Source organism: Panthera leo, chromosome D2, assembly GCF_018350215.1.
Source record: "Panthera leo isolate Ple1 chromosome D2, P.leo_Ple1_pat1.1, whole genome shotgun sequence".
Lineage (NCBI taxonomy): Eukaryota > Metazoa > Chordata > Mammalia > Carnivora > Felidae > Panthera > Panthera leo.
The window spans coordinates 54,115,420-54,141,366 of NC_056689.1; the positions used below are offsets into that span (position 1 = coordinate 54,115,420).

Sequence of the window (25,947 nt, forward strand, 5' to 3'; positions counted from 1 at the left end):
TTTAGTGCTCTTGAAGTTCGCCTGTTCTCACTATTGGCTCAGTCTTCTACCAATACAAGATGAGAAAGGTGCAAAACTCATATATGTGGCAGCTTGATGGATTTTGTGTTGTTTCCAGTTTGAGGCTACAGACCTTTTTTTTAAGTTTATTTATTTTATTTTTTTAAATTTTGTAATGTTTATTTGTTATTGAGAGACAGAGAAAGACAGAGCATGAGCATGGGAGGGACAGAGAGAGAGGGAGACACAGAATATGAAGCAGAATCCAGGCTCTGAGCTGTCAGCACAGAACCCGATAGGGGGCTCGAACTCACAAACCATGAGATCATGACCTGATCCTAAGTCGGACGTTTAACTGACTGAGCCACCCAGGCGCCCCTATTTATTTATTTTAAGAGACAGAGACAGCGTGAGTGGGGGAGGGGCAGAGAGGAGAGAGAATCCCAAGCAGGCTCCACGCTGCCAGTGCAGAACCCTATGCAGGGCTTAAACTCATGAACCATGAGATTGTGACCTCACAAACCATGAAATCATGACCTGAACGAAATCAAGAGTCAGACGCTTAACCGACCGAGCCACCCAGGCGCCCCACTGAGGCTACATACTTTTATGACAGGTTTTGGTATTTGGCTGTGTAAGTCTTCCAAATTTGTTCTGCTTCTTTAATATTGTTTTGGCTACTCTTAGCCTTTACATTTCCAAATAAATTTGAGTATCAGTTTGTCAATAAACCAAAGCATTTGGCTGTGATTTTTATCAGGGTGATAATAAAATAATTTAGAAAGAATTGACATGTTGGTATCTTGAATCTTTCAATTCATGGATATGGCATATTCTACCAATTTATTTGGACTTTCTTTAATTTTTTCAATATTTTCAGTGCAGTGGCTTGTATATCTATTAGGTTTTTCCTAGATGAGTGGTATTTTTGATGTTACTATAGATTGTATAATTTTTAAAATGCCTTTTCTACTTTTTTTGTTATATGGAAATATACTTGATTTTATTATTTTGATGACCTTACATCTAGCAACCTTTCCAAATTGACTTAGTGCTAATAATTTGTGGATTTATTTGTAATTTCTATACACAGAATTCTTCAATCTGGTTTAATGTATATTTTTTAATGTTTATTTATTTTTGAGAGAGAGAAAGAGAGAGAGAGACAGAGACAGAGACAGAGAGCAAACAGGGGAGGGACAGAGAGAGACGGAGACACAGAATCTGAAGCGGGGCTTGAACTCACAAGTAGTGAGATCATGACCTGTGCCGAAGTCAGATGCTTAACCAACTGAGCCACCCAGGTGCCCCAATATTTGTTTTAATAATTAATACTTGAACTTTAAATTTTATATACTTGCAATGAGCTTTAATTTAAATATAAATAATCATGGATCACTCAAGGCTACTGTGTTGGACAGAACCGATCTAAGTTGTTGTTGTTTTTAATACTTGAAACTTTATGTTAAAACCTTTATTCTGCAATATTAAAAACTCAGAAAATTAAAAATAAATTGAAGTACAATTCCTTTCAGTGGCCAGAATCTTGAACTGAAGTGAATCAATCTATATATTCCTTATTGATGCACTTTGTGTGAATATTCATGTTTTGCTAAAGAGGTATCAATGTGTTTGATTATATGATACCACATTATTGGGAGTATTTTAAAATTTATGGCATATACATCATAATACCTTTCTAAAATCATCAAATAGTACTTAATTTGAAAACACATTAGGCCTCAGGAGGTTCAGATGAAGGATTGTGTATTTATACTTTCATGAAAACAAATGTTTATATTTGTTGAGCTGATGTAGAAAAATAAGCTAAAATAGTCATGCTGTATATAACTTTGAAATGGTTGATAAAAACAACTTTGGAGGGCTGGTGCGTGGCTGGCTCAGTCCGCAGAGCATGCGACTCTTGATCTTGGGATTGTGAGTTCAAGCCCCACACTGGGTGTAGAGACTACTAAAAAAAATACATAAACTTAAAAAAAACACTTTGGGGTGCCTGGGTGGCTCAGTCGGTTGAGCGTCCGACTCTTGATTTCAGCTCAGGTCATGATCCCAGAGTCTTGGGATTGAGCCCCGCATCCCCCTCCACGCTGAGGTCAAGCCTGCTTAGGAATTTGTCTCCCTTTGCCCCTCTCATCCACTAGCATGTGCACACCCATGCTTTCTCTCTCTCTCTAAAATAATTTTTAAAAGACATGGATTTACATATTAAACAAACAAAAAACCTTTGGGGGAGGGATGACTTCCTCTGAGTTGCAGAAAACCATTTGGGCTTCATCTGGCTTTCAGGTTATTTCCCAGCCAGGAAAATGCCTCGTCAGAATCACAGTTGCATGCTTAGGGCAGAAGGGTGAAAGAAGTGACACTTGTGCAGAGAGGGCTATTTCTCTTCTAGGTTTTCTAGATGAACCAGGCACTTTCTTCTGCCAACTGTATCCTAAAAATGGAAAACTCAAGTAGATATTTGAAATGCAAGGCAGCAGGAGATAAATTCAGGAGGATAACCTCCATATAAACTCTGGCTCGGTTACCCTTTACTATAATCTTGAATAAATTTCTTAATCCTATGTGCCTTGGTTTTCTCATTTGTAAACTGTTGATAGCACTGACCTTTACATCACTAGAATGTTGCAAGAATTCAACCAGGTAACATATACAAAATACAAGCTAAAACTATGACCATTTTTACTTATTAGACTGATGAAATCAAAGGCTGAGAAAATGTTGTATTGGTGAGGGTGTGTGTAAATGAGCACTTTCAATCACCAGTGGCAGGATTGTAGATAAGTACATCTTTTTTGGAGGACATTTTGGCAATATCTATCAGAAATAAAATATAGAATCTTATAACGCAAGAATTATAATTCTTGGTATCCACTACAGGTGCTAACAGAGGAATGTTCAAAAAATGTGTCCTTGCATCACTGTTTATAATAAAAACATTCTGTTTTTGTTTCTGAGAGAGAGAGAGCAGGGGAGGGAGGGAGAGAGAGAGAGAGAGAGAGAGAGAGAGAGAATATATCTTAAGCAGGCTCCATGCTCAGCACTGAGCCCAACATGGGGCTTGATCCCACAACCCTGGGTCATGACCTGAGCCAAAATCAAGAGTCAGATGCTTAGCCAACTGAGCCACACAGGTGCCCCTAAAAAAATATTCTTAACTATCTAAATGTTCATCAGTAGTGTAATGATACATTCATATATAGCATGAATAAGGCAGATGTATATGTGTTGATATGGGCCAGTACCCAATTATTTTATTAAATAAAAAATAAGATTTTTATTTCTTTTTATGAAACAAGTACTAAAGCATGACAATGACATCGTTGCCTCTAAGTAAGGCTAAATGCACTTTCAAATTATATCTTGTTTAGAAGGCTAAGCAATGCATCTATGGAAGCACTGCATCTTGAGATGATTTTCATCAATGATTCTAGAATTTCTAATAAAATTCCTGCTGTGCCTCTCAAATTCAAGTAAAATTAAAAAAATCAAGATGTAGTGGATGCTTGTCATTTGATAAAAAAAAAAAAGAAGAAGGTGATAGGCGAAATAAACATGTAGATTTATTTGCCTGATATATATATTCTCTTTGGAAGGGCATATTCCCTGGAAGGACATATCACTGGTTATGAATAGTTGTTTTTGGAAAGTATTTAGATGGGAGGGAGACCTATTTTTCACCATATGTGCTTTTTGTGACTTAGTGCATTCCTCTATTTTTAACTTGAGGTATAAGTTATGCAAAAGAAAATTCATATTTTTAAGGGTAAAGTCTAATGAGTTCTGACCAATATGTGAAGTCAAGTAACTACCACCACAACCAAGATGTAAAACATTTCTATCATCTCAAAAAAGTTCCTTCATTCTCCTTTTACAATCAATCCACTTCCCCCAGTTCCAACTCTTGGTAACCACTGATCTGTTTTGGGTTCTACGGTTTTGCCTTTTCAAGAATGCAATGTAATAGAATGTGGCATAAATAGAATAACTTGTAATCAATATAAATAAGCCTTTATCTTTTTTATGTGACAGAATGTATTTGAGATTTATTGCACTTTGTTATTGCACTTATCATTAATTTGTTCTTTTTTTTGATGAATGATTTTCTATCCTACAGAGTACCACAAATTGTTTATCCATTCACTACTGGATGGGTATTTGGGTTGTTTCCAGTTTGAGACTATTTGAATAAAAGTGCTGTGAACATTTGCATACAGGTTTTTGTGTGGATATAAATTTTCATTTCTTTTGGGTGAATGCTTAGGAATGGGACTTTTGCTTAACTGTTTAACTTTATAAAAAACCATCAAATATTTTCTAAATGTGGCTGTGATATTTTACATTCCTGCTAGCAATGTGTGAGAGTTCCAATTGCTTCAGGTACCTTCCATCACTTGCCATTAATGGTCCTTTTTTTTTTTTTTAAATGTTTATTTATTTATTTTTAGAGAGAGGGAGGGAGGGAGGGAGAACATGAGTGAGGGAGAGGCAGAGAGAGAGGGAGAGAGAATCCCAAGCAGATTCTGTGCTGTCAGTGCGGAGCCTGATGCAGTGTTTGAACTCACGACTGTGAGATCATGACCTGAAGCCAAACTCAAGAATCGGGTGCTTAACTTACTGAGCCACCCAGGTGCCACATTGTCCGTGTTTTTAAATTTTAGGTACTATAAGTGGTTATGTAGTGACGTCACATTTTGTTTTATTTCTATTTTCTGGATGGATAATGATGTTGGGCTTCTCTTCATGTATTGATTGACTATTCATATATATTCTTTGGTCGAGTTCTCAAATTATATTCCTATTTTGTATTGGGTCGTTTGTCTTATTTAATTATTGCAATCCTTTATATATTGTATACACAAGTCTTTTATTATATGTAAGTGTTGCTAATATTCACTCTCAATCTGTAAAGGGCTTGCTTGCTTGCTTGCTTTTTCTTCTTTCCTTTTCTTCCTTCCTTCCTACCTTCCTCCCTCCCTCTTTCCTTCTTTCTTTCTTTCTTTCTTTCTTTCTTTCTTTCTTTCTTTCTTTCTTTCTTTCTTTCTTCCAAAGAATGTCTTTCAAAGAGCAGAAGTTTTGAATTTTGATGGAGTCCAATTTATCAGTTATTTCTCTTTTGACTTGTGCTTCTGTGTCCTATCTGGAAAATTTTTTGCCAACGCAGGTTCCCAAATATTTGCTCTTATCTTTTCTTCTACAAGTTTTATGCTCTTAGCTTTTGTATTTAGGTCTGCGATCCATTTAAAATTCATTTTCACTTATAGTGTGAAGTAGTTTATACTTCATTCCTTTTGTTAGGGACACCCACTTTTTCCAGCACCATTTATTGAAAATACACTTGCTTTTTAAATCTTAAAGTAACACTTCCACATATTACTTGTTTTAAAATGCACAAGGCAATAATATTGAAAACAAAATTATAGACCTTAAATATGATAAACTTAGAGGATGGAACTTCCTTCTAATTTTGAATTTAAAAAATAAAAAAAATCTCAGTAGCATTTAAACACACACAATAGTATATAATGTTTTATGTTTATATAAATAATACATATGAAAATGTGTATACATCTATATTTTAAGTACATATCTATCTGTATCCATTGATCTGTCTATCACACTTAACACCTAAATATTTCATATGTGTCTTGTAAGAACAAGGGCTTCTGCATAGCAGTAATAGCATTCACACTCAAAGAATTATCATATATACAATAACTTTATCTAAAATATAGCTATAGATTTTTTCAGTTATCCTAAAATATCTTTTTTTTTTTAATGTTTGTTTATTTTTGAGAGGTAGTGAGAATGCCAGTGTGGGAGGGGCAGAGGGAGATAGAGGATCTCAAGCAGGCTTCATGCTGATGGCAGAGAGCCCAATGCGGGGCTTGAACTCAAACTGTGAGATCAAGACCTGGGTTGAAGTCAGATGCTTAACCAACTGAGCCACCCAGGTGCCCCCCCTAAAATATCTTTTATAGCTTTTTTTGAGGGGGCATCTAGTATCTAATAAAGGAATAAATATACAATTTTATTATCTGTCCCTTTACGCCCCTTTTATAAAGAACAGTTCCAAAAAAAAAAATTTAAAAAAAATTTTTTTAAAAATTAAAAAAAAAAAAAAAAAAGAACAGTTCCTTTTCTTTTATTTATTTCATTTCAATACACTATGGAAGAGTCCAGGATAGTTGTCATGTAAAATATTCCTCAATCTGGTTTTGTATGATTTTTTTGTTTTTGTTTTTGGTGTTTTTTTGAGAAAGAGAGCATGTGAGCAGGGGAAAGGGGCAGAGGGAGAGAATCTTCAGCAGGCTCCATGCTCAGCACGGAGCCTGACGTGGGGCTCTATCCCATGACCCTGCGATCATGACCTCAGCTGAAACCAAGAGTCAGATGTTCAATCAACTGAAGCACCCAGAAGCCCTGTGTGATTTTTTTTGTTTTTGTTTTTGTTTTTTTAGATTAGATTCAAGTTCTGTGTTTTGGGGAAGAACATTACATACGTGATGTTGTGTATGTCCCAGTGAATTACGTTTTGGCTAGAGACATGTAATATCAATTTATATCATTATTGGTGATGCTAAGGTAGTCATTTATTAAGGAGATATCTTCCATGGGGCACCTGGGTGGCTCAGTCAGTTAAGTGTTGTACTTCAACTCAGGTCATGGTCTCGCGGTTTGTGGGTTCAAGCCCTACATTGGGCTCTGTGCTGACAACTCAGGGCCTTGAGCCTGCTTCAGATTCTGTTTCCCTCTCTCTCTCTACCCCTCCCCCACTTGCACTCTCTTTCTCTCAAATATAAATATTTTTTTTAAAAGGTATCTGCCATAATTCTCCACTGCTGAAATTCTGTTTTTCATAGGTTATTAGTAAAAAAACGTATGGCCTGGTACTTTGAGACCTTATAAATATCCTGTTTCCCAAATCTTTGATCCAACAGTTTTAGCACTAATTAATAATCTTTACCTGAATTGTTGAAAAATGATAATTTTTCCAATTTTAGTTTGTGTGTGTTTGTGTGTGTGTTTAACCAGGATTAATCTCTAACAAAGAATTTCCCCACAGTTTTAAATTAGAAACAAATTGCATTCCAAAGATAAATACTCAGTACTCGTTGGTGTATTTGTTAATACTATCTAAGAAGTCATTTTTCCTTTTGGGCATATTTTCTTTTTTTTTTATTGTGGTAAAATATACAGAACATAAAAGTTACCATTTTAGCTATTTAAAAATTTTTTTAAAAAAATTTTTTTTTCAACGTTTTTTATTTATTTTTGGGACAGAGAGAGACAGAGCATGAACGGGGGAGGGGCAGAGAGAGAGGGAGACACAGAATCGGAAACAGGCTCCAGGCTCCGAGCCATCAGCCCAGAGCCTGACGCGGGGCTCGAACTCACGGACTGCGAGATCGTGACCTGGCTGAAGTCGGATGCTTAACCAACTGCGCCACCCAGGCGCCCCATCTATTTAAAAATTTTTTTAATGTTTATTTATTTTTGAGAGAGAGAGACAGAAACAGAATGTGAGCATGGGAAGGGCAGAGAGAGAGGGAGACACAGAATCTGAAGCAGGCTCCAGGCTCTGGACTGTCAGCACAGAGCCCAACACAGGGCTCGAACTCACAATCTGTGAGATCATGACCTGAGCCAGTCGGATGCCCAACCGACTGAGCCACCCAGGTGCCCCTCCATTTTAGCTATTTTAAAGTGCACAATTCAGGGAAACTGAGCACATTCACAGTGTTGTGCAGCCACAGATATTGTCTACTTCCAGAACATTGTCATCTCTCCAAAAGGAGATCCTGCACCCATCAAACAGTCATTCCCTACTCCTTCCCACCTCCAGCCCCTGACAACCATGAATCTGTTTCCATCTGTGTAGATTTGCCAGAGTCATTTTTTAAAAGTAACTTCTGTGCTCAATATGGGACTTAAACTCACAACTCCAACACCAAGTCTCTCATGCTCTATCAACTGGGCCAGCCAGGCACCCTGCCAGAGTCATTTTAAATCAGATCAGACCTCTATTTTAAAAAGCCCTATGAGGGGTGCCTAGGTGGCTCAGTCGGTTAAGCGTCCGACTCCAGCTCAGGTCATGATCTCACAGTTCATGAGTTCGAGCTTTGCATTGGGCTCTGTGCTGACAGCTCAGAACCTGGGGCCTGCATCAGATTCTGTGTCTCTGTATCTCTCTGCCCCTACCCTATTTGTGTTCTCTCTCTCTCTCAAAAATAAATAAACATTAAAAAAAATTTTAAAGCCCTATGAAAAGATTCTAAATACTCCTGACTTTTCAAGAACCAGCAAAGGCTTCCATTTTATTCTATTTTATTTTTTAAATTAAATTAAATTAAAATTTTCATTTAATTTTATTTTTAAATTTAAATTCATGTTAGTTAACATAGTGTAGTCAGTATTGGTTTTGGGAGCAGAATTTAGTGATTCATCACTTACATGTAACGCCTAGCATTCATCCCAACAAGTGCCCTCCTTAATGCCTACCACCCATCTAGCCCATCTCCCATCCACCTCCCTCCATCAACCCTCAGTTCTCTATAGTTAAGAGTCTCTTATGGTTTGCCTCCCCCTCTGTTTTTATCTTATTTTATTTTTCCTTCTCTTCCCCTATGTTCATCTGTCTTGTTCCATATATGAGTGAAATCATATGATATTTGTCTTTCTCTCCTTGACTTATTTCACTTAGCATAATATGCTCTAGTTCCATCCATGTTGTTGCAAATGGCAAGATCATTCTTTTTGATTGCTGAGTAATATTCCTGTGTGTGTGTGTGTGTGTGTGTGTGTGGGTACGTGTGAGTGTGTATACATACCACATCTTTATCCGTTCATCAGTCAGTGGACATTTGGGCTCTTTCCATACTTTGGCTATTGTTGATAGTGCTGCTATAAACATTGGGGTGTGTGTGCCCCTTCAAGTCATCGTTTTTGTTTCCTTTGGATAAATACCTAGTAGTGCAATTGCTGGGTCGTAGGATAGTTCTATTTTTAACTTTGAGGAAACTCCCTACTGTTTTCCAGAGTGGCAGCACCAGTTTGCATTCCCACCAACAATGCAAGAGGGTTCCCCTTTCTCCACATCCTCACCAACATCTGTTGTTTCCTGAGTTGTTAATTTTAGCCATTCTGACAGGTGTGAGTTGGTATCTCAGTGTGGTTTTGATTTGTATTTCCCTGATGATGAGTGATGCTGAGCATCTTTTCATGTGTCTGTTAGCCATCTGGATGTCTTCTTTGGAAAAGTATCTATTCATGTCTTCTGCCTGTTTCTTACAGATTTTGAATACTAACCCTTTATCTGAAACGTAATTTGCAAATATCTTCTCCCATTCCATAGTTGCCTTTTAGTTTTATTGATTGTTTCCTTCACTGTGCAGAAGCCTTTTATCTTGATGAGGTTCCAGTAGTTCATTTTTGTTTTTGTTTCCCTTGCCTCCAGAGACGTGTCTAGTAGGAAATTTCTGTGACTGAGGTTAGAGAGGTTGCTGCCTGTTTTCTCCTCTAGGATTTTGATGGTTTCCTGTCTTACATCTAGGTTTTTCATCTTTGGAATTTATTTTTGTGTATGTTATAAGAAAGTGGTCCAGGTTCACTCTTTTGCATGTCGCCCTCCACTTTTCCCAACACCATTTGTTGAAGAGACTGTCTTTTTTTCCATTGGATATTCTTTCCTGCTTTGTTGAAAATTAGTTGGCCATATACATTTGTGTGTCCATTTCTGGGCTTTCTATTCTGTTCTATTGATCTATGTGTCTGTTTTTCTGCCTGTACCATACTGTCTTGATAATTACATCTTTGTAACATAGCTTGAAGTCCAGAATTGGGATGCCTCCAGCTTTGGTTTTCTTTTTCAATATTGCTTTGGCTATTTGGGGTCTTTTCTGGTTTTATACAAATTTTAGAATTATTTGTTCTAGCTCTGTGAAAAATGATGGTGTTATTTAGGTAGAGATTACACTGAACATGTAGAATGCCTTGGGCAGTATAGACATTTTCATAATATGTGTTTTTCCAATCCATGAGCATGGGATGTTTTTCCATTTCTTTGTGTCTTCTTCAGTTTCATAAGCATCTTACAGTTTTCAGCATACAGATATTTTAGCTCTTTGATTAAGTTTATTCCTAGGTATCTTATGGTTTTTGATCCAATTGTAAATGGGATCAATTCCTTGATTTCTCTTCTGTTGCTTCATTATTGGTATATAGAAATGCCACAGATTTCTGTACATTGATTTTATATCCTACAACTTTGCTGAATTTATGTATCAGTTCTAGCAGTTTTTTGGTAGAGTCTTTTGGGTTTTCCATATAGAGTATCCTGTCATCTTAAAAGAGTGAAAGTTTGACTTCTTCCTTGCCAATTTGGATGCCAGAAGCTTCCATTTTAAACCATAGTCCACATGAGATGTTTGAAAACCAAAGTGATGAAATAGAGCAGAGGGTGGGAGCTACACCATCATCCAAAGATAGTGATCAGTAGAGGGGATTCAGAGGTCTGGTACCCAAGTAACTAAGCACTCAGCATTTCAAATCCTATTGGGAGGCTACTTTAGCAACCTTACTAGCACTGGTCTTAATCTCATCCCTGTTTATTACTTGGTGTGTCTGACTAGAAATGCCATTGCCTTTTTTTGGACCTGGGATTCCTCATGTATAGATCAAAAGATTGAACTAAGTGATATGCAAAATTTCTTCCAGCTCCACGACTTCTTTATAATAAAGTTTGTCTTCATCTGTTCATTCCAGGGCACAAATGTACTAATATCACTGACTTCTGTGCTACGTGATGACAAAGAATTTCCCAACCCAGAGACATTTGACCCTGCCCATTTCCTGGATGATAATGGCAACTTTAAGAAGAGTGACTACTTCATGGTTTTCTCAGCAGGTAATAAAAATTAATTTCCATAGGTACTGAAGGGGACAAGGTATTTTTGGGTGATCCGTAGAAACTTACATGGTGCCTAGTCTGGGACGAGTAGAATTGTTCTTTGTCCATGACCGGAAGCATAACTCCCAATGCCCATGCACTTTCCCTCACTCACTATACAGTCCCATTATTAGAATTTTGGCTTGGTGACCCAGTTCTTCCAAAGTGAATATAGGTTCATTGAATTCTGCCTCTAGATAGATCACACAGCTACCAAGAGCTCCTCTTAGCAGGTGAAACTCATTTAGACTTTACTCACTGCCATGAAAAAGGAATATAACTCCTCAACTTTGAGTTAAGTATTTTCTATGTGATATCCCCCACTCCCCAGAGTGGGCTCCAGGGTTACAAGTATCCACAAGCACAGAATGGGCACCAAAAGGGCTCACATCCTAATTAGGGAAACAGATTAGTAAATAGATCGTTGTAATCCAGTGAGACTGGTGTTGTGGAAGAGGAAAGCACAGGCTGCTCAGGAGACCAGAGGAGGAAGCCGCCTGCTTCCTGATCACTTTATGAGGCATAAAGTGGAATAAGCAACGTTCTGATAGCAGAAAGGCAATTTGTGCTGCCTCTCAGGGGACAGGCAGCAAGGGAAAGAAGAGAAGGAAGGGCACTTTTAGAGAGTGGACTTTAGGAGCAGGGCATTTCAATAGATCAGGGCAGTCGGAACGTGCCAACTAGCTGTGCCATTAAGGAAACCTTGAACAAGTGGCAGAATACCCTGCAGCGGTTCCAAAGCACCTGATATTCCTCTGCTCAAGATCAGAGATTTTGGATCGTGGGTGTCCACATCTACAGTGTGTGTTCTGAATCTCTGGCCACAGAGTCACCTTTATTTATCTGACAGCTTTTGATGCCTACTTTGGGTCTTACGCCATACATACCAAGATGTCAAAGACTGAGCTTTCCCTACAAGGAAACACACATTTAGCATGGTAGAAAAAGAAATAAACAGAGAATCGAGATTCAAGGTGATGATCCATGCTTTAACTGAAGAGTGAATAAGATTCTGAGGAAAGCCAGAGAGGGCAAGACTGTACTTCCCAAGGGGATCACAAAGATTATAAAGAGGAAATGACATGAGACATAGGTCCTGGAAGAAGTATAAGAGAAGTGCGCCTTAACCAAAGGGAACAGCAGGAGATACAGCTCGGAACTTCACAGTATATTGGAGATCGATGAAGAGTTGGTATGGCTAGAACCAAGAGTAGAGGTATGAAGGATGGAAGGAGGGTTATGGCTCATCAGACTGGGAACAGAATGTGGAGGGCCAGTTCAACCCATCTGACATCATCTCATAGGACAGATCAGGGAGGCATTTAATAATTTAAAGTGAGGGGCACCTGGGTGGCTCAGTCCGTTAAGCGTCCGACTTCGGCTCAGATTGTGATCTCACGGTTCGTGGGTTCGAGCCCCACATCGGGCTCTGTGCTGACAGCTTGGAACCTGGAGCTTGTTTCAGATTCTGTGTCTCCCTCTCTCTCTGCCCCTCCCCTACTCGCGCTCTGTCTCCCTCTGTCTCAAAAATAAATAAACATTTAAAAAAATTAATATTTTAAAGTGAGAAAGTGACACATTTTTTTATTTTTATTTTTAAAAAATGTTTATCTTGAGAGAGAGAGCACACATGTGCATGAATTAGGAAGGGGCAGAGAGAGAGAATCCCAAGCAGTCTCCATGCTGTCAGGTCGGATCCTATGTAGAGCTCAGTCCCACAAACTCTGAGATTGTGACCTGAGCTGAAATCAAGAGTCGTTCGCTTAACCATCTGAGCTTCCCCAGGCGTTCCAAGAGAGGACGCATTTAGACATGTGCCTCTGAAATCACATGAAGGAGAAAAAACTTTGTCTAAATTTTGTGCCAGAGGTAGAAAAGGAGACATAGGTTTATGAGTTCCCTTCTCTCAGTCCTCCTCCCTCCAATGCACTTGGACAAGTGGGTGTATTTCTACAAAGATTTATGGAAACTGGAAATGTGAAAAGTGCAGTTATAATATGGGAATACATAATGAAGTGTTTGATGTAGACCTAATGCTCAATAGATATTTGTTGAATGAAGGGTTCCCATTAAGACACTAGGTGAATAGCAGGTGTTCCCATCCTTCTATCCATCTGTCCCTCTACCCTTCCTGCCAGCTCTCCATCAGTTCAGCCATTCAGCAGATACTCCTTGTGACATACTTCTTGTGACAGTTCAAAACATAATGTTCAAGGAACAAATCCCTTGTGTTTGTTATTTTCAGGAAAACGGATTTGTGTGGGAGAAAGCCTGGCCCGTATGGAGCTGTTTTTATTCCTGACCTCCATTTTACAGAATTTTACCCTGAAACCTGTGGTCGACATAAAGGACCTTGACACCACCCCAGTTGCCAGTGGGTTTGGACATATCCCACCCCCCTACAAGATTTGCTTTGTTCCTTTGTGAGGAAGGGCAGGCCATCTGGCCACTACTGTGCTGTTGTCTATAACTCCTCCTCCTCTTGGGTGTCACCCGCCTTCTTCTCACGACTGGGGATGCTTTCTCTGACCTCTTGCCTCATATTTCCCCATTGCCTCCACACCCACTGAACATCCAACCTCAATTAAAGGAGAGTTTCCAGAATTTCATTTCACAAATGCCGTGCCGTGCTGTTCTTTATACTCAATAACTCTTATATTTGCCCCCACGTATGCTACTAATTATCAAATATTGGGCTATTACTATGTTATCACTGTGAAACAAAGCAAAATGGCTAACACACAGCCACCTATCCTCTCCATGTTCTAAATAGAAAGCACTATTATTTGCTGACCCAGTTCTTAGACTTTTCCTTGCATGATACAGGTAACAATTGGAAAAAAAATAGAGTTCAAAGAGGCCACACTGGTCCTCATACTGATAAGTACAGAGAGGAGCAAAGGGGAGAGTGCAGAAAAGCTCTTTTGGCTACATGTCACCTAGGGTTACTTGAGGCTTGGATTTGAAAGTGAGCAGAGTTGTGTCCAGGAGCCGGGTAATGGAAGATCAGTGATAGGGATGAAGGAATAATTACCATTAAAATTCATTCCTCTGCTTCGGTGCCACTATGAACACCAAAGATTTGACATGTTCTTACTACTTTGTGTTTCAAACTTAGAGTCAACTATTAACATATGCTTTCATATTGCTAGTCAATTTTTCTTTTCTTTTCTTTTTTTAAAATTTTTTAACATTTATTCACTTTTTGAGAGACAGAGAGAGACAGTATGATGAGGGAAGGGGCAAAGAGAGAGAGGGAGTCACAGGCTCCAGGCTCTGAGCTGTCAGCACAGAGCCTGATGTGGGGCTCGAACTCACCAACTGTAGGATCATGACCTGAGCTGAAGTCAGACACTTAACTGACTGAGCCACCCAGGTGCCCCTAATCAATTTTTCTATGTGTCATTTTTTTCTCACCAACCTCGAACAAAATCCCTGGAAGGCGTTTCTAGATAATCTTTTTCTGCTCTCCACCACATTGTTTTATACCTAACATAAGGGTGATGGCAGTGTGATGCCATGATCCTAAAATCTTTATCTGAACACTTTATTGGGCCTCATCTGTGGCTCAGTCAGTTGAGTATCTGACACAGTCTCAGCTCAGGTCATGATCTCATGGTTTGTGGGATTGAGTCTCGCATTGGGCTCTGCGCTGACAGTGCAGAGCCTGCTTGGGATTCTCTCTCTCACTCTCTCTATGCCCCTCCCCCATTCATGTGGGCCCTCTCTCTCTCTAAATAAACATTTAAAAGAAAAAAAATAAAGGCTTTATCTAAAACATAGACAACGGAACATCATATACAAGTCCAATAATTTTCATCTTTTTTTTCTTATGGCTTTAAATGTAGGAAATGAAGTCTATTAACCTTTTGCCTGCTCATCTCCTAGAGGAAACCTTTTATATTTCAGCATGCATTTTATTTATTTATTTATTTATTTATTTATTTTTTATTATATGAAATTTATTGTCAAATTAGTTTCCATACAACACCCAGTGCTCATCCCAAAGGATGCCCTCTTCAATGCCCATCACCTACCCTCCCCTCCCTCCCACCCCCCATCAACCCTCAGTTTGTTCTCAGTTTTTAAGAGTCTCTTATGCTTTGGCTCTCTCTCCCACTCTAACCTCTTTGTTTTCTTTTTTTTTTCCTTTCCCTCCCCCATGGGTTCCTGTTAAGTTTCTCAGGATCCACATAAGAGTGAAAACATATGGTATCTGTCTTTCTCTGTATGGCTTATTTCACTTAGTATAACACTCTCCAGTTCCATCCACGTTGCTACAAAGGGCCATATTTCATTCTTTCTCATTGCTACGTAGTACTCCATTGTGTATATAAACCACAATTTCTTTATCCATTCATCAGTTGATGGACATTTAGGCTTTTTCCACAATTTGGCTATTGTTGAGAGTGCTGCTATAAACACTGGGGTACAAGTGCCCCTATGCATCAGTACTCCTGTATCCCTTGGGTAAATTCCTAGCAGTGCTACTGCTGGGTCATAGGGTAGGTCTACTTTTAATTTTTTGAGGAACCTCCACACTGTTTTCCAGAGTGGCTGCACCAGTTTGCATTCCCACCAACAGTGCAAGAGGGTTCCCGTTTCTCCACATCCTCTCCAGCATCTATAGTCTCCTGATTTGTTCATTTTGGCCACTCTGACTGGCGCGAGGTGATATCTGAGTGTGGTTTTGATTTGTATTTCCCCGATGAGCGACGTTGAGCATCTTTTCATGTGCCTGTTGGCCATCTGGATGCCTTCTTTAGAGAAGTGTCTATTCATGTTTTCTGCCCATTTCTTCACTGGATTATTTGTTTTTTGGGTGTGGAGTTTGGTGAGCTCTTTATAGATTTTGGATACTAGCCCTTTGTCGATATGTCATTTGCAAATATCTTTTCCCATTCTGTTGGTTGCCTTTTAGTTTTGTTGATGGTTTCCTTTGCTGTGCAGAAGCTTTTTATCTTCATGAGGTCCCAATATTTCATTTTTGCTTTTAATTCCCTTGCCTTTGGGCATGTGTCAAGTAAGAAATTGCTGCGGCTGAGGTCAGAGAGGTCTTTTCCTGCTTTCTCCTCTAGTGTTTTGATGGTTTCCGTCAGCATGCATTTTTAAAATATCATATGGGGATAGTGTACATATACGTATGTCCAAAGTATATATTCACACATAGTATATATTATATATACACATATACATATGAGGTTAAAAATGTTTTTGTACAAGGAATAGAAGGATCATACCTCAAGATCATAAAAGCCATATACGAAAGACCCAACACTAATATCATCCTCAATGGGGAAAAACTGAGAGCTTCCCCCCTAAGGTCAGGAACAAGACAGGGATGTCCACTCTTGCCACTGTTATTCAACATAGTATTGGAAGTCTTAGCCTCAGCAATCAGACAACACAAAGAAAAGGCATCCAAATTGGCCAGGAGGAGGTCAAACTTTCACTCTTTGTAGATGACATGATACTCTACATGGAAAACCCAAACAATCCCACCCAAAAACTGCTAGAACTGACTCATGAATTCAGCAAAGTTACAGGATATAAAATCGATGCACAGAAATCAGTTGCATTCCTATACACCAACAATGAAACAACAGAAAGAGAAATCAAGGAATCGATCCCATTTACAATCGCACCAAAACTCATAAAATCCTTAGGAATAAATCTAACCAAAGAGGTGAAAACTCTACACACTTGAAACTATAGAAAGCTTATGAAAGAAATTGAAGAAGACACAAAAAAATGGAAAAGATTCCATGCTCCTGGATAGGAAGAAAATATTGTTAAAATGTCTATACTACCCAAAGCAATCTACATATTCAATGCAATCTGTATCAAAATAACACCAGCATTCTTCACAGAGCTAGAACAAATAATCCTAAAATTTGTATGGAACCAGAAAAGACCCCGAATAGCCAAAGCAATCTTGAAAAAGAAGACCAAAGCTGGAGGCATCACAATCCCGGACTTCAAGCTGTATTACAAAGCTGTAATCATCAAGACAGTATGGTACTGGCACAAGAACAGACACTCAGATCAATGGAACAGAATAGAGAACCCAGAAATGGACCCACAAACGTATGGCCAACTAATCTTTGACAAAGCAGGAAAGAATATCCAATGGAATAAAGGAAGTCTCTGCAGCAAGTGGTGCTGGGAAAACTGGACAGCGACATGCAGAAGAATGAACCTGGACCACTTTCTTCCCCATACACAAAAATAAACTCAAAATGGATGAAAGACCTAAACGTAAGACAGGAAGCCATCAAAATCCTCGAGGAGAAAGCAGGCAAAAACCTCTTTGATCTTGGCCGCAGCAACTTCTTACTCAACACATCTCCAGAAGCAAGGAAAACAAACAGAAAAATGAACTACTGGGACCTCCTCAAAATAAAAAGCCTCTGCACAGCGAAGGAAACAATCAGCAAAACTAAAAGGCAACCCTATGGAATGGGAGAAGATATTTACAAACGACATATCAGATAAAGGGTTAGTATCCAAAATCTACAAAGAACTTATCAAACTCAACACCCAAAAAACAAATAATCCAATGAAGAAATGGGCAAAAGACATGAATAGACACTTCTCCAAAGAAGACATCCAGATGGCCAACCGACACATGAAAAAATGCTCAACATCACTCACTCATCATCAGGGAAATACAAATTAAAACCACAATGAGATACCACCTCACACGTGTCAGAATGGCTAACATTAACAACTCAGGCAACAACAGATGTTGGCGAGGATGCGGAGAAAGAGGCTCTCTTTTGTATTGTTGGTGGGAATGCAAGCTCGTGCAGCCACTCTGGAAAACAGTATGGAGGTTCCTCAAAAAAATAAAAATAGAACTACCCTATGACCCAGCAATTGCTACTACTAGGTATTTATCCAAGGGATACATGTATGTTGTTCCGAAGGGACACATGCACCCCAATGTTTATAGCAGCACTATCAACAGTACCCAAAGTATGGAAAGAGCCCAAATGTCCACTGATGGATGAATGGGTAAAGAAATGTAGTATATATATACAGTGGAGTATTACCTGGCAATCAAAAAGAATGAAATCTTGCCATTTGCAACTATGTGGATGTAACTAGAGGGTATTATGCTAAGCAAAATTAGAGAAAGACAAATATCATATGGCTTCACTCATATGAGGACTTTAAGATATGAAACAGGGAAGGGAAACAAAATAATATAAAAACAGGGAGGGGGACAAAACATAAGAGACTCTTAAATATGGAGAACAAACAGAGGGTTACTGGAGGGGTTGTGGGAGGGGGGATGGGCTAAATGGGTAAGGGGCATTAAGGAATTTACTCCTGAAATCATTGTTGCACTATATGCTAACTAATTTGGATGTAAATTTAAAAAATACAATTAATTAAAAAATGTTTGTTTTTTTTTACAGCTAGACTCATAGTACACATAATATTCTACAACTTGCTGGTTTTCTACTATACGGTATGCCAGGGAAAATTCTAAGTAATAAAAATTCGAGCAGATGATTTGAATGGACAGATTACAGAATAAGTGATGAAATGGGTACTAAACAAATGAAAAGGTTTTAAAAATGTACAAACTAAGGCCGTATTATATTTCTTTAAACCTTGATTGGTAAAAGAATTTAAGTTATTTATCTATCTATTTTGAAAAAGAGACTGTGAGTGGGGAAGGAGCAGAGAGGGAGAGAGAATCCCAAGCAGGCTCCAAGCTGTTAGCACAGAGCCTGATGCAGGGCTTGATCCCATGAACAGTAAGGTCATGATCTGAATGAAAATCAAGTTTAACTTGATTTAACTGACTGTGCCACCCAGGTGCTCCCCCCTCCCCCGGTTTTGTTAAGTTTTTTAAATTATTATTTATTTATTTATTTTGAGACAGAAAGCATGAGTGAGGAAGGAGCAGAGGCTGGGAAATGAAAAGATTTTAATGGTAGTATTAGCAAACATGTGTGTGCCAACACAAAGTGCCTTGTTCTAATGTTATTAGGTGCCATGACACCTACCCTGAGATTCTTAGTGAAACTTGTAATCTCTTCTCCATTGCCACTTTCCCCATCCTTCATATTCTGAACCTCCTTACAATGCTTTTGCCACTTCTCATGTTTCATATTAATTAATCCTTCTCATAAAGTTAAGAGGAAGATAGTATTTGTATTTGTTTCCTAATGCTAGTATAACAAATTACCACCAAGTCAATGGCTCAAAACAATACAGATTTACTATCTTATAATTCTGGAGTTAAAAGTCCAATATCTGTTTCTTTGGGCTAAAATTAAGGTGCTGGCAAGGCTCCTTCCTTCTGAGGCTCTAGGAGAGAACCCATTCCCTGGCCTTTGCAGCTTTGAGATGCTGCCAGAATTCCTTGGCTCGTGACTCCTTCCTCCCATCACTCCATCCTCTTGCTTATCTTCCCCTACTTACCTTAATCGTCCTGGCTCCCTCTCTCTCCTAAGGACCATGCCATTGCATTTGGTCCACCTGGCTAATTTAGGATAACCTCCTTATTTTAAAATCCTGAACTTAACTGTATTTACACCGTTCCTCTTTACCCTGTAAAGTATATAATCACCTGTCCTGGGGTTAGGACATGGCATCTAGACAAGGAAATATGATACTTAAGCACTCCTCTCCCCCTGCCCCATGTATTTCCCTTAATTCCTAGCCCAGACCCTGGTGTTAATTGTTCAGTAAATATTTACTGATTAAACACATAGATCAAAGAGTAAGAAGACCTTCAAAGAGGGTTTTAGGATATAAGAAAGTCCCTCAACTCCTGCAAGAAGTACTCATATATCTTTTTTTTTCCATAAGGAAAAAAATGCCCAAATTTCAGTAAGGCTGTTAAAAAAAAATCCACAGGCCTAAAATGATGTCATTTAGGCTGAAGTCCCAAACTGGGGCTTAATACATAATCTAACTGCAGCTTCAACCTTTGCCAGAAACGCAGTGTTAGTCCAGAATTTTTCATTCAGCGCCAATGAATCTGCCGCCTGGGTCCTCTCCACTCCCCCAAAGAAAGATGAGTCAATCTGTATGAAAAGACAACTTGCTTTTCTCTCTAGGAAGCAGCCACATCTTGAAACAATCCTTTTGCTAATAACTCTCTTGCCCTACACTCTTATAAATACCTTCTCTTTTGTGTATCTTCTTAGAGCCCCCTCTATTTGCTAGATGTGATGCTGCCTGATTCAGGAATCAGATCTTCAGATTTACTTGGTTGAATTTTGTTTTTTAACAAGGCTTATTTAAACTGATCTTATTTGAAGTGTTTCTTTAAAAAGAAACAGAAGCAAATCACACCCAAACTTCCCAGTGATTATTTTCCCTAAGATTATTAGATGTAGGCTACCCATATCTTATTTTTGTGTTGTATAAATATAATAACATTTGATGGTTGAAGTATGAGACTAATCTCATAGTAACTAGGTAGACTTCCAAAAGTAGAAGGCTTCCTTCAATCGTTTAAAAAGATAATTTTATTAATGATAATTTTAAACCTCTAAGATTTGTGTTTGCAAAGAGCCAGTTTCATCATTGAAGAATGTCTACTTCTATGAAGTTCTTAAAGGAGGTAAAAAACTAATTGCTAGAACAGTGGTTGCTTCTGAGGATGGGGATTGCCAGCAAGAGGTGGGAAGGAATTTTCCAGGGGGATGGGATTGTTCTGTGTCTTGATACGATGTGGTTACTCAGCTACTGGTGGTTGTCCAAACTGTATAAGCCATAAACCCAGATCTTACCAGAAGGCCCCAGTCCCCAACTCCCCCCCCCCTCCCCCCCCCCCGCAATTGAGCAAGATGTTTAAGGCCATTTCAAAAAGAGAAGATGTTTCAAGTATCTGAAAGTAAGCCTTTTCTCCTATCCTGATCTTGTCTGATCATACGTTTATACTTGTCCTTTTGAGACAGAGAGGCTGAAGGGACTCCATAAAAAAAAAAAACACCATTCTTTTTCCTTGCTTTTCCTGCTTCTTTTCTTACTGGGACCTGCACCCCCACCTTACACGTGCCTTAACGTATGTCCTCCTTACGGGGGTTAATGATTTCTTTGGAGTCTTCCAGCACAATAGGTAACATCTAAGGAGTGACCAGGCAGGCTCATCATAAATGTTCTCCAAGACCACTGACTCCAAACACCTTGACGCCAAGACCCTGGGCTTCAGGGATCAAGTGACTTATGAAGGACATGTGGACCCTATCCTTGTTCTGCCTGGTTCCTGGATGCCTGGGGATGTGTGTACCACACCACAGTTGTCAGTGAAAATCCCAGACACCAAGCAAAGACGAGACTCCCTCCTTTCCTTCCTGAGTCTCCCGGACACTCAGTCTGTATCTGCTCTATGTTTTCAGTAAACTCTGCTTCCACCTCCTGTTGCCTCACATTTGATTTCCAATCTATGTGAAGCCAAGGGCCTTCTTGGCTAGTCTTGCAGGACCCCCTCTGGGTCTCTGGACCCAGCCTGCTTATATTACTTTCAAGGTACAGCTGGGCTTCATGTTTTGCATTCTGATTACAGTGTTAATCTTGATAAAAATGATTTCTGATGCTAAATAATAAAATATTTAAGACCAGACTGGTAAGTGCATATGCAGAAACTCTCCAGGCTTTAAAAAATCAAACCATTGTTTCCAAATAACTTGTGCTATTTTGTTTTCTTTTTTGCTAAACTAATACATGTTCCCAGGGTGCCTGGCTGGCTCAGTTGGTAGAGCATGGGACTCTTGATCTCAGAGTTGTGAGTTCGAGCCCATGCTGGGTGTAGAGATTACTTTAAAAAATAAATTAAACTAATACATGTTCTGTGTTGTATGTGTCAAAACATCAGATACCTAAGAGAAATCACGTAATTTCACCACCCAGTAACTACTTTTAAAAATTGGGAAAATCCCTTCCAGTACTGTTTTCTTTAAAATGGAAGCTGTCTATACATTCTCTTACAACAAGCCTTTCTGGCTTGGTACATTCTGAACGTTTTGTGGCCAAGACAGTTCCCTGAGTAGAAAAGCAGTGAAGTCACACTGGGACTTGCTGGGAAAGGAGTGGGAAGACAGGACTGACCCTATAGCATTTTGCCATCACTCTGCCTCTCCTGGTTACCATCCGCTTCTGCAGAGAGGCTTGCGTCTCCAGAGGTGGGCAACCAGGGGTCTGGTAGTCGTGGAGAAAAAGTCACTTTTCTTTCATGGAATCCTGGCTGCGCTGACCTACAAGAAACAAAAAGGAACACACAGACTTGCTTCTAGCATGTTTTAGCCAGATTTCAAACACTTAAAGCTTTTGCCAGGGAGATATGAAGCTTGAGTCACAAGCTGTTATAATCATCCAATGGGCAATGTTGTTTTTCTACCAGCATTTTGTGTACTATCCTATTTCAGAAAATTTTTGTTCAAGGCCAGCTTGCAGACAACAAAATTCTAAAGCCATAGTATGATGATAAATATTTGTGAAGTGCTACTGTGTGCCAGGCATTGTTCCAAGCACTTTATCTACACTAAATCTTTCAATATGATATTGTTCCAAGGCCATCTGTGAAGGATATTTCCATGTCAGAGTTCAAGTTACCAATCCAATATGCCTTGTTTTTCCTTTAAAAAAAATCAAAGCATATCAAATAACAGCATAATGATTCTCTAATAGCTACTTTTATATTTCTGTATTTTAGGAAACGATCTAGGTTGGTGCTGTCTTTTGCCAGATTTCTACTGTGACCAATTACTTTCTGAGTTTTGTTTATTTTGTCTTCTATGAATCTGTCCTTAGCTCTTATTTCTTTTAAAGAAACTGCCTTGGCACTGTATAACTGGTCAACTGCTCTGTTTAGGCCTCCCGCTAAGTTGGCTCTCTGCACCCACTGTCCCCTCCCAGCACCGTGACCTGTGATTACTGTGCCTGCAACCATCTCACTGGCCTGGGCTGAGCTCCAACCACAGCCACTGAGGGGTCCAATGATCAACTTGGCTTCTGAAGTGTCTCTCAGCCCTTTCATTTTTCACTTGACAATGAAGGAAAACCATTTCTTGGTGACTTCAGTCTTTCTCTTCAAAGAATATAAAAACTCTGCTCCAAACTTAGAATTAATAATATTTCAGTTAAGAAGGAACTTTATTTAGGAGTTGACTGACTCAAAAGATTTCCTATTATTGATAGCAGTGGTTCAATAAATACAAACATTTTATTGATTAATTTTAACCATCTCATTGCATAAACTTTGCCTCGAGTGACGTGAAATCAATGGGAGCCCTCTCACCGTGCAAGCTGGAGGATATCCTCAAAAGGTAGTACTGAAATTTATACTGAAAATGATTATATATGGCAATATGCTTGAAGACTACAAAAAGCAGCATGATTTCCCCATTAAAACTGAAGTTTGAGGGGCATCTGGCTGTCTTCGTCAGTAGGACATGTGACTTTAATCTCAAGGTCATGAGTTCAAGCCCTACATTGGATGTACTTAAAAAAAAAATCTTTGGGGTTCTAAATATGATTTCAAGCAGTACAGGGCAAAATTTCAATTTATTTTGCCTGTTGATAATTGAAATTAAGTTGAAAATTATTCTATAATTTATCTTTGCAATGTCTTATAGTTTTCTATATAAATGTGTTTCACGTCATTTCTTAATTCTAAATCTTTTATTATTTCTGATGCTATTGGTGGATGGATTTTTTTTGAAATGTCATTTTCTGATAGTTTGTTACTAGTATATAGAACACTTGATTTTGTTCTTGAGTTTTGGACATTGGCCTTATATCTTGCCAAATTTATTAGTTTCAGGGGCTTTTTTTTGTGGGTTCTTTGGTGTTTTCTGCCTACAGCATCATATCATCTACAAATAATGACAATTGTACTTCTTTCCCCCAACTGAAATGCTTTCTATTTTTTCCTTGTCTTAATAAACTGATTAGAATGTCCAGTACAATGTTAAATAAAAATGGTGAGACTGGATGTCTTTTCTCCATTCCTAATCTTTGGTAGAAAACTTCAGCCTTTCCTTATTTTAAATGTTATTAGCTGTAGGTTTTTCATGGATGCCCTTTGTCAGGTTGAGAAAGTTTCCTTCCTAGTTAGCTAAGAGTTTTAATCATGTGTCAAACAACAAAATTCAATTGAGTAATTTAAAATATCAAATTGGCTTTATCAAACTATTCATGATAAAGCAACATCCTATCCAGCAAATGGAAAGGAGCTCCATGGAGCTCAAGAAAAGGAAATGTTTGGGGCGCCTGGGTGGCGCAGTCGGTTAAGCGTCCGACTTCAGCCAGGTCACGATCTCGCGGTCCGTGAGTTCGAGCCCCGCGTCAGGCTCTGGGCTGATGGCTCGGAGCCTGGAGCCTGTTTCCGATTCTGTGTCTCCCTCTCTCTCTGCCCCTCCCCCGTTCATGCTCTGTCTCTCTCTGTCCCAAAAATAAATAAAAAACGTTGGGAAAAAAAAAATTTAAAAAAAAAAAAAAAAAAAAAAAAGGAAATGTTTATAAAGGCAGAGAGGAGGCTGGAAAAAATGCATTATTTTAGGTAACGTAACCCTCCTAAGGGGGAACAGAAGTGGTCTATCCGTAAATTTCCTAGTGCTGTTATGTTGACTGGTTAAAGATTACATTCCTAAGTGGGTTGAAACTGCAGTTAGGCTAGGCATTATGTCTTGGGGTGCTGATGTGGGACCTTAATATAAGTGACTCTTTTGGGGGAACTGTGGTTTTCTTTTTAACACAGGAAAGGCTATTAGGCTTTGTTAAATGCTTTTTCTGTATCCACTGAAAAAAATCACAGTTTTCTCCTTTATTAATATTTTGAATTATATTGATTGATTTTCAGATGTTAAACCAACCGTACATGCTGAAGATAAACTCCACTTCGTCATGACATATGATACCTTTAGTGTAATACTGAATTCAATTTGTTAATGTTTTGTTAAGTCTTTTTGCATCTATGTTTATGAACGTTAGTGATCTATAGTTCTTTTGCCTTGTGATGTCTTTAGTTCTGAAATCAGGGTATTACTGGCCTCATAAAATGAGTTCAGAAGTAAAGACACTTTCTGAATGATTTTGTGTAGTATTGATACGTTGGGTTTTTTTTTTTCCTTTTTCCTTTAATTGTTGGTAGAATTAACCAATGAAGCCATATGAGCCTGGAGTTTCCTTTGTTGGAAAGTTTTTAATTACTAATACAACTTTTAAAATTTATGTAGGGCTGCTCAAGCTTACCATTTCTTGTTGGGTTAGATACGGGATTTTGTGTCTTTTTTTTTCTTTTAATTTTTTTAATTTTAGAAAGACAGCATGAGCAGGGGAGGGGCAGAGAGAGGGGGAGAGAAAGAATCTTAAGAAGGATGCACTCTCAGTGCAGAGCCCAACATGGGGCTCAATCCCATGACCCTGGGATCATGACCTGAGCTGAAGTCAAGAGTTGGATGCTTAACCAACTGAACCACCAAGGTGCCCATGCATGGATCTTGTGTCTTTTAAGGAATTTGTCCATCTTACATGGGTTATCAAAGGTGTTTATAATAATCTCTTATTCTTTAATGCTCTGAAGGCACTATAGTGATGTCCCTTCTTTTATTACTGATATCAGTACAATGTATGGTTTCCATTTTTTTTTTGTAGCTAGAGGTTTATAAATTTTATTAATTTTTTTTTAAAAAGCGTCAATTTCTGCTTTCATTAGTTTTTCTTTTCTGCTTTTCTCTCTCTTTTCAAAAGAGAGAGAAATGTTTATTTATTTTGAGACCGATTGCATGTGCACTCACGTACCCACACACAAGCAGGGGAGAGGCAGAGAGGGGGAGAGAGAATGCCAAACAGGCTCCTCACTGTCAATGCAGGGTCCACTGTGGGGCTCCATCCCATGAACTGTGAGATCATGACCTGAGCTGAAATCAAGAGTTGGACACTCAACCGAGCTACACAGGTGCTCCTCTTTTTTATTTCATTCATTTCTGCTTTTATATTTTATTTCCACC

At 38.8% G+C, this 25,947-nt stretch overlaps 1 protein-coding gene across 1 annotated transcript in view; it reads left to right on the top strand.

Annotated features, from left to right (window-relative positions):
• The window catches only part of LOC122202356 (cytochrome P450 2C41-like), a 34,365-nt gene extending 20,785 nt beyond the window's left edge, over positions 1–13,580 (top strand). Inside the window, exons 8-9 of the mRNA XM_042908683.1 lie at positions 10,786–10,927; positions 13,215–13,580. Coding sequence (XP_042764617.1) covers positions 10,786–10,927; positions 13,215–13,396 — 324 coding nt within the window. The 3' untranslated portion in view covers positions 13,397–13,580. The remainder of the gene's footprint in view (positions 1–10,785; positions 10,928–13,214) is intronic.
• Positions 13,581–25,947: the final 12,367 nt, after the last annotated feature.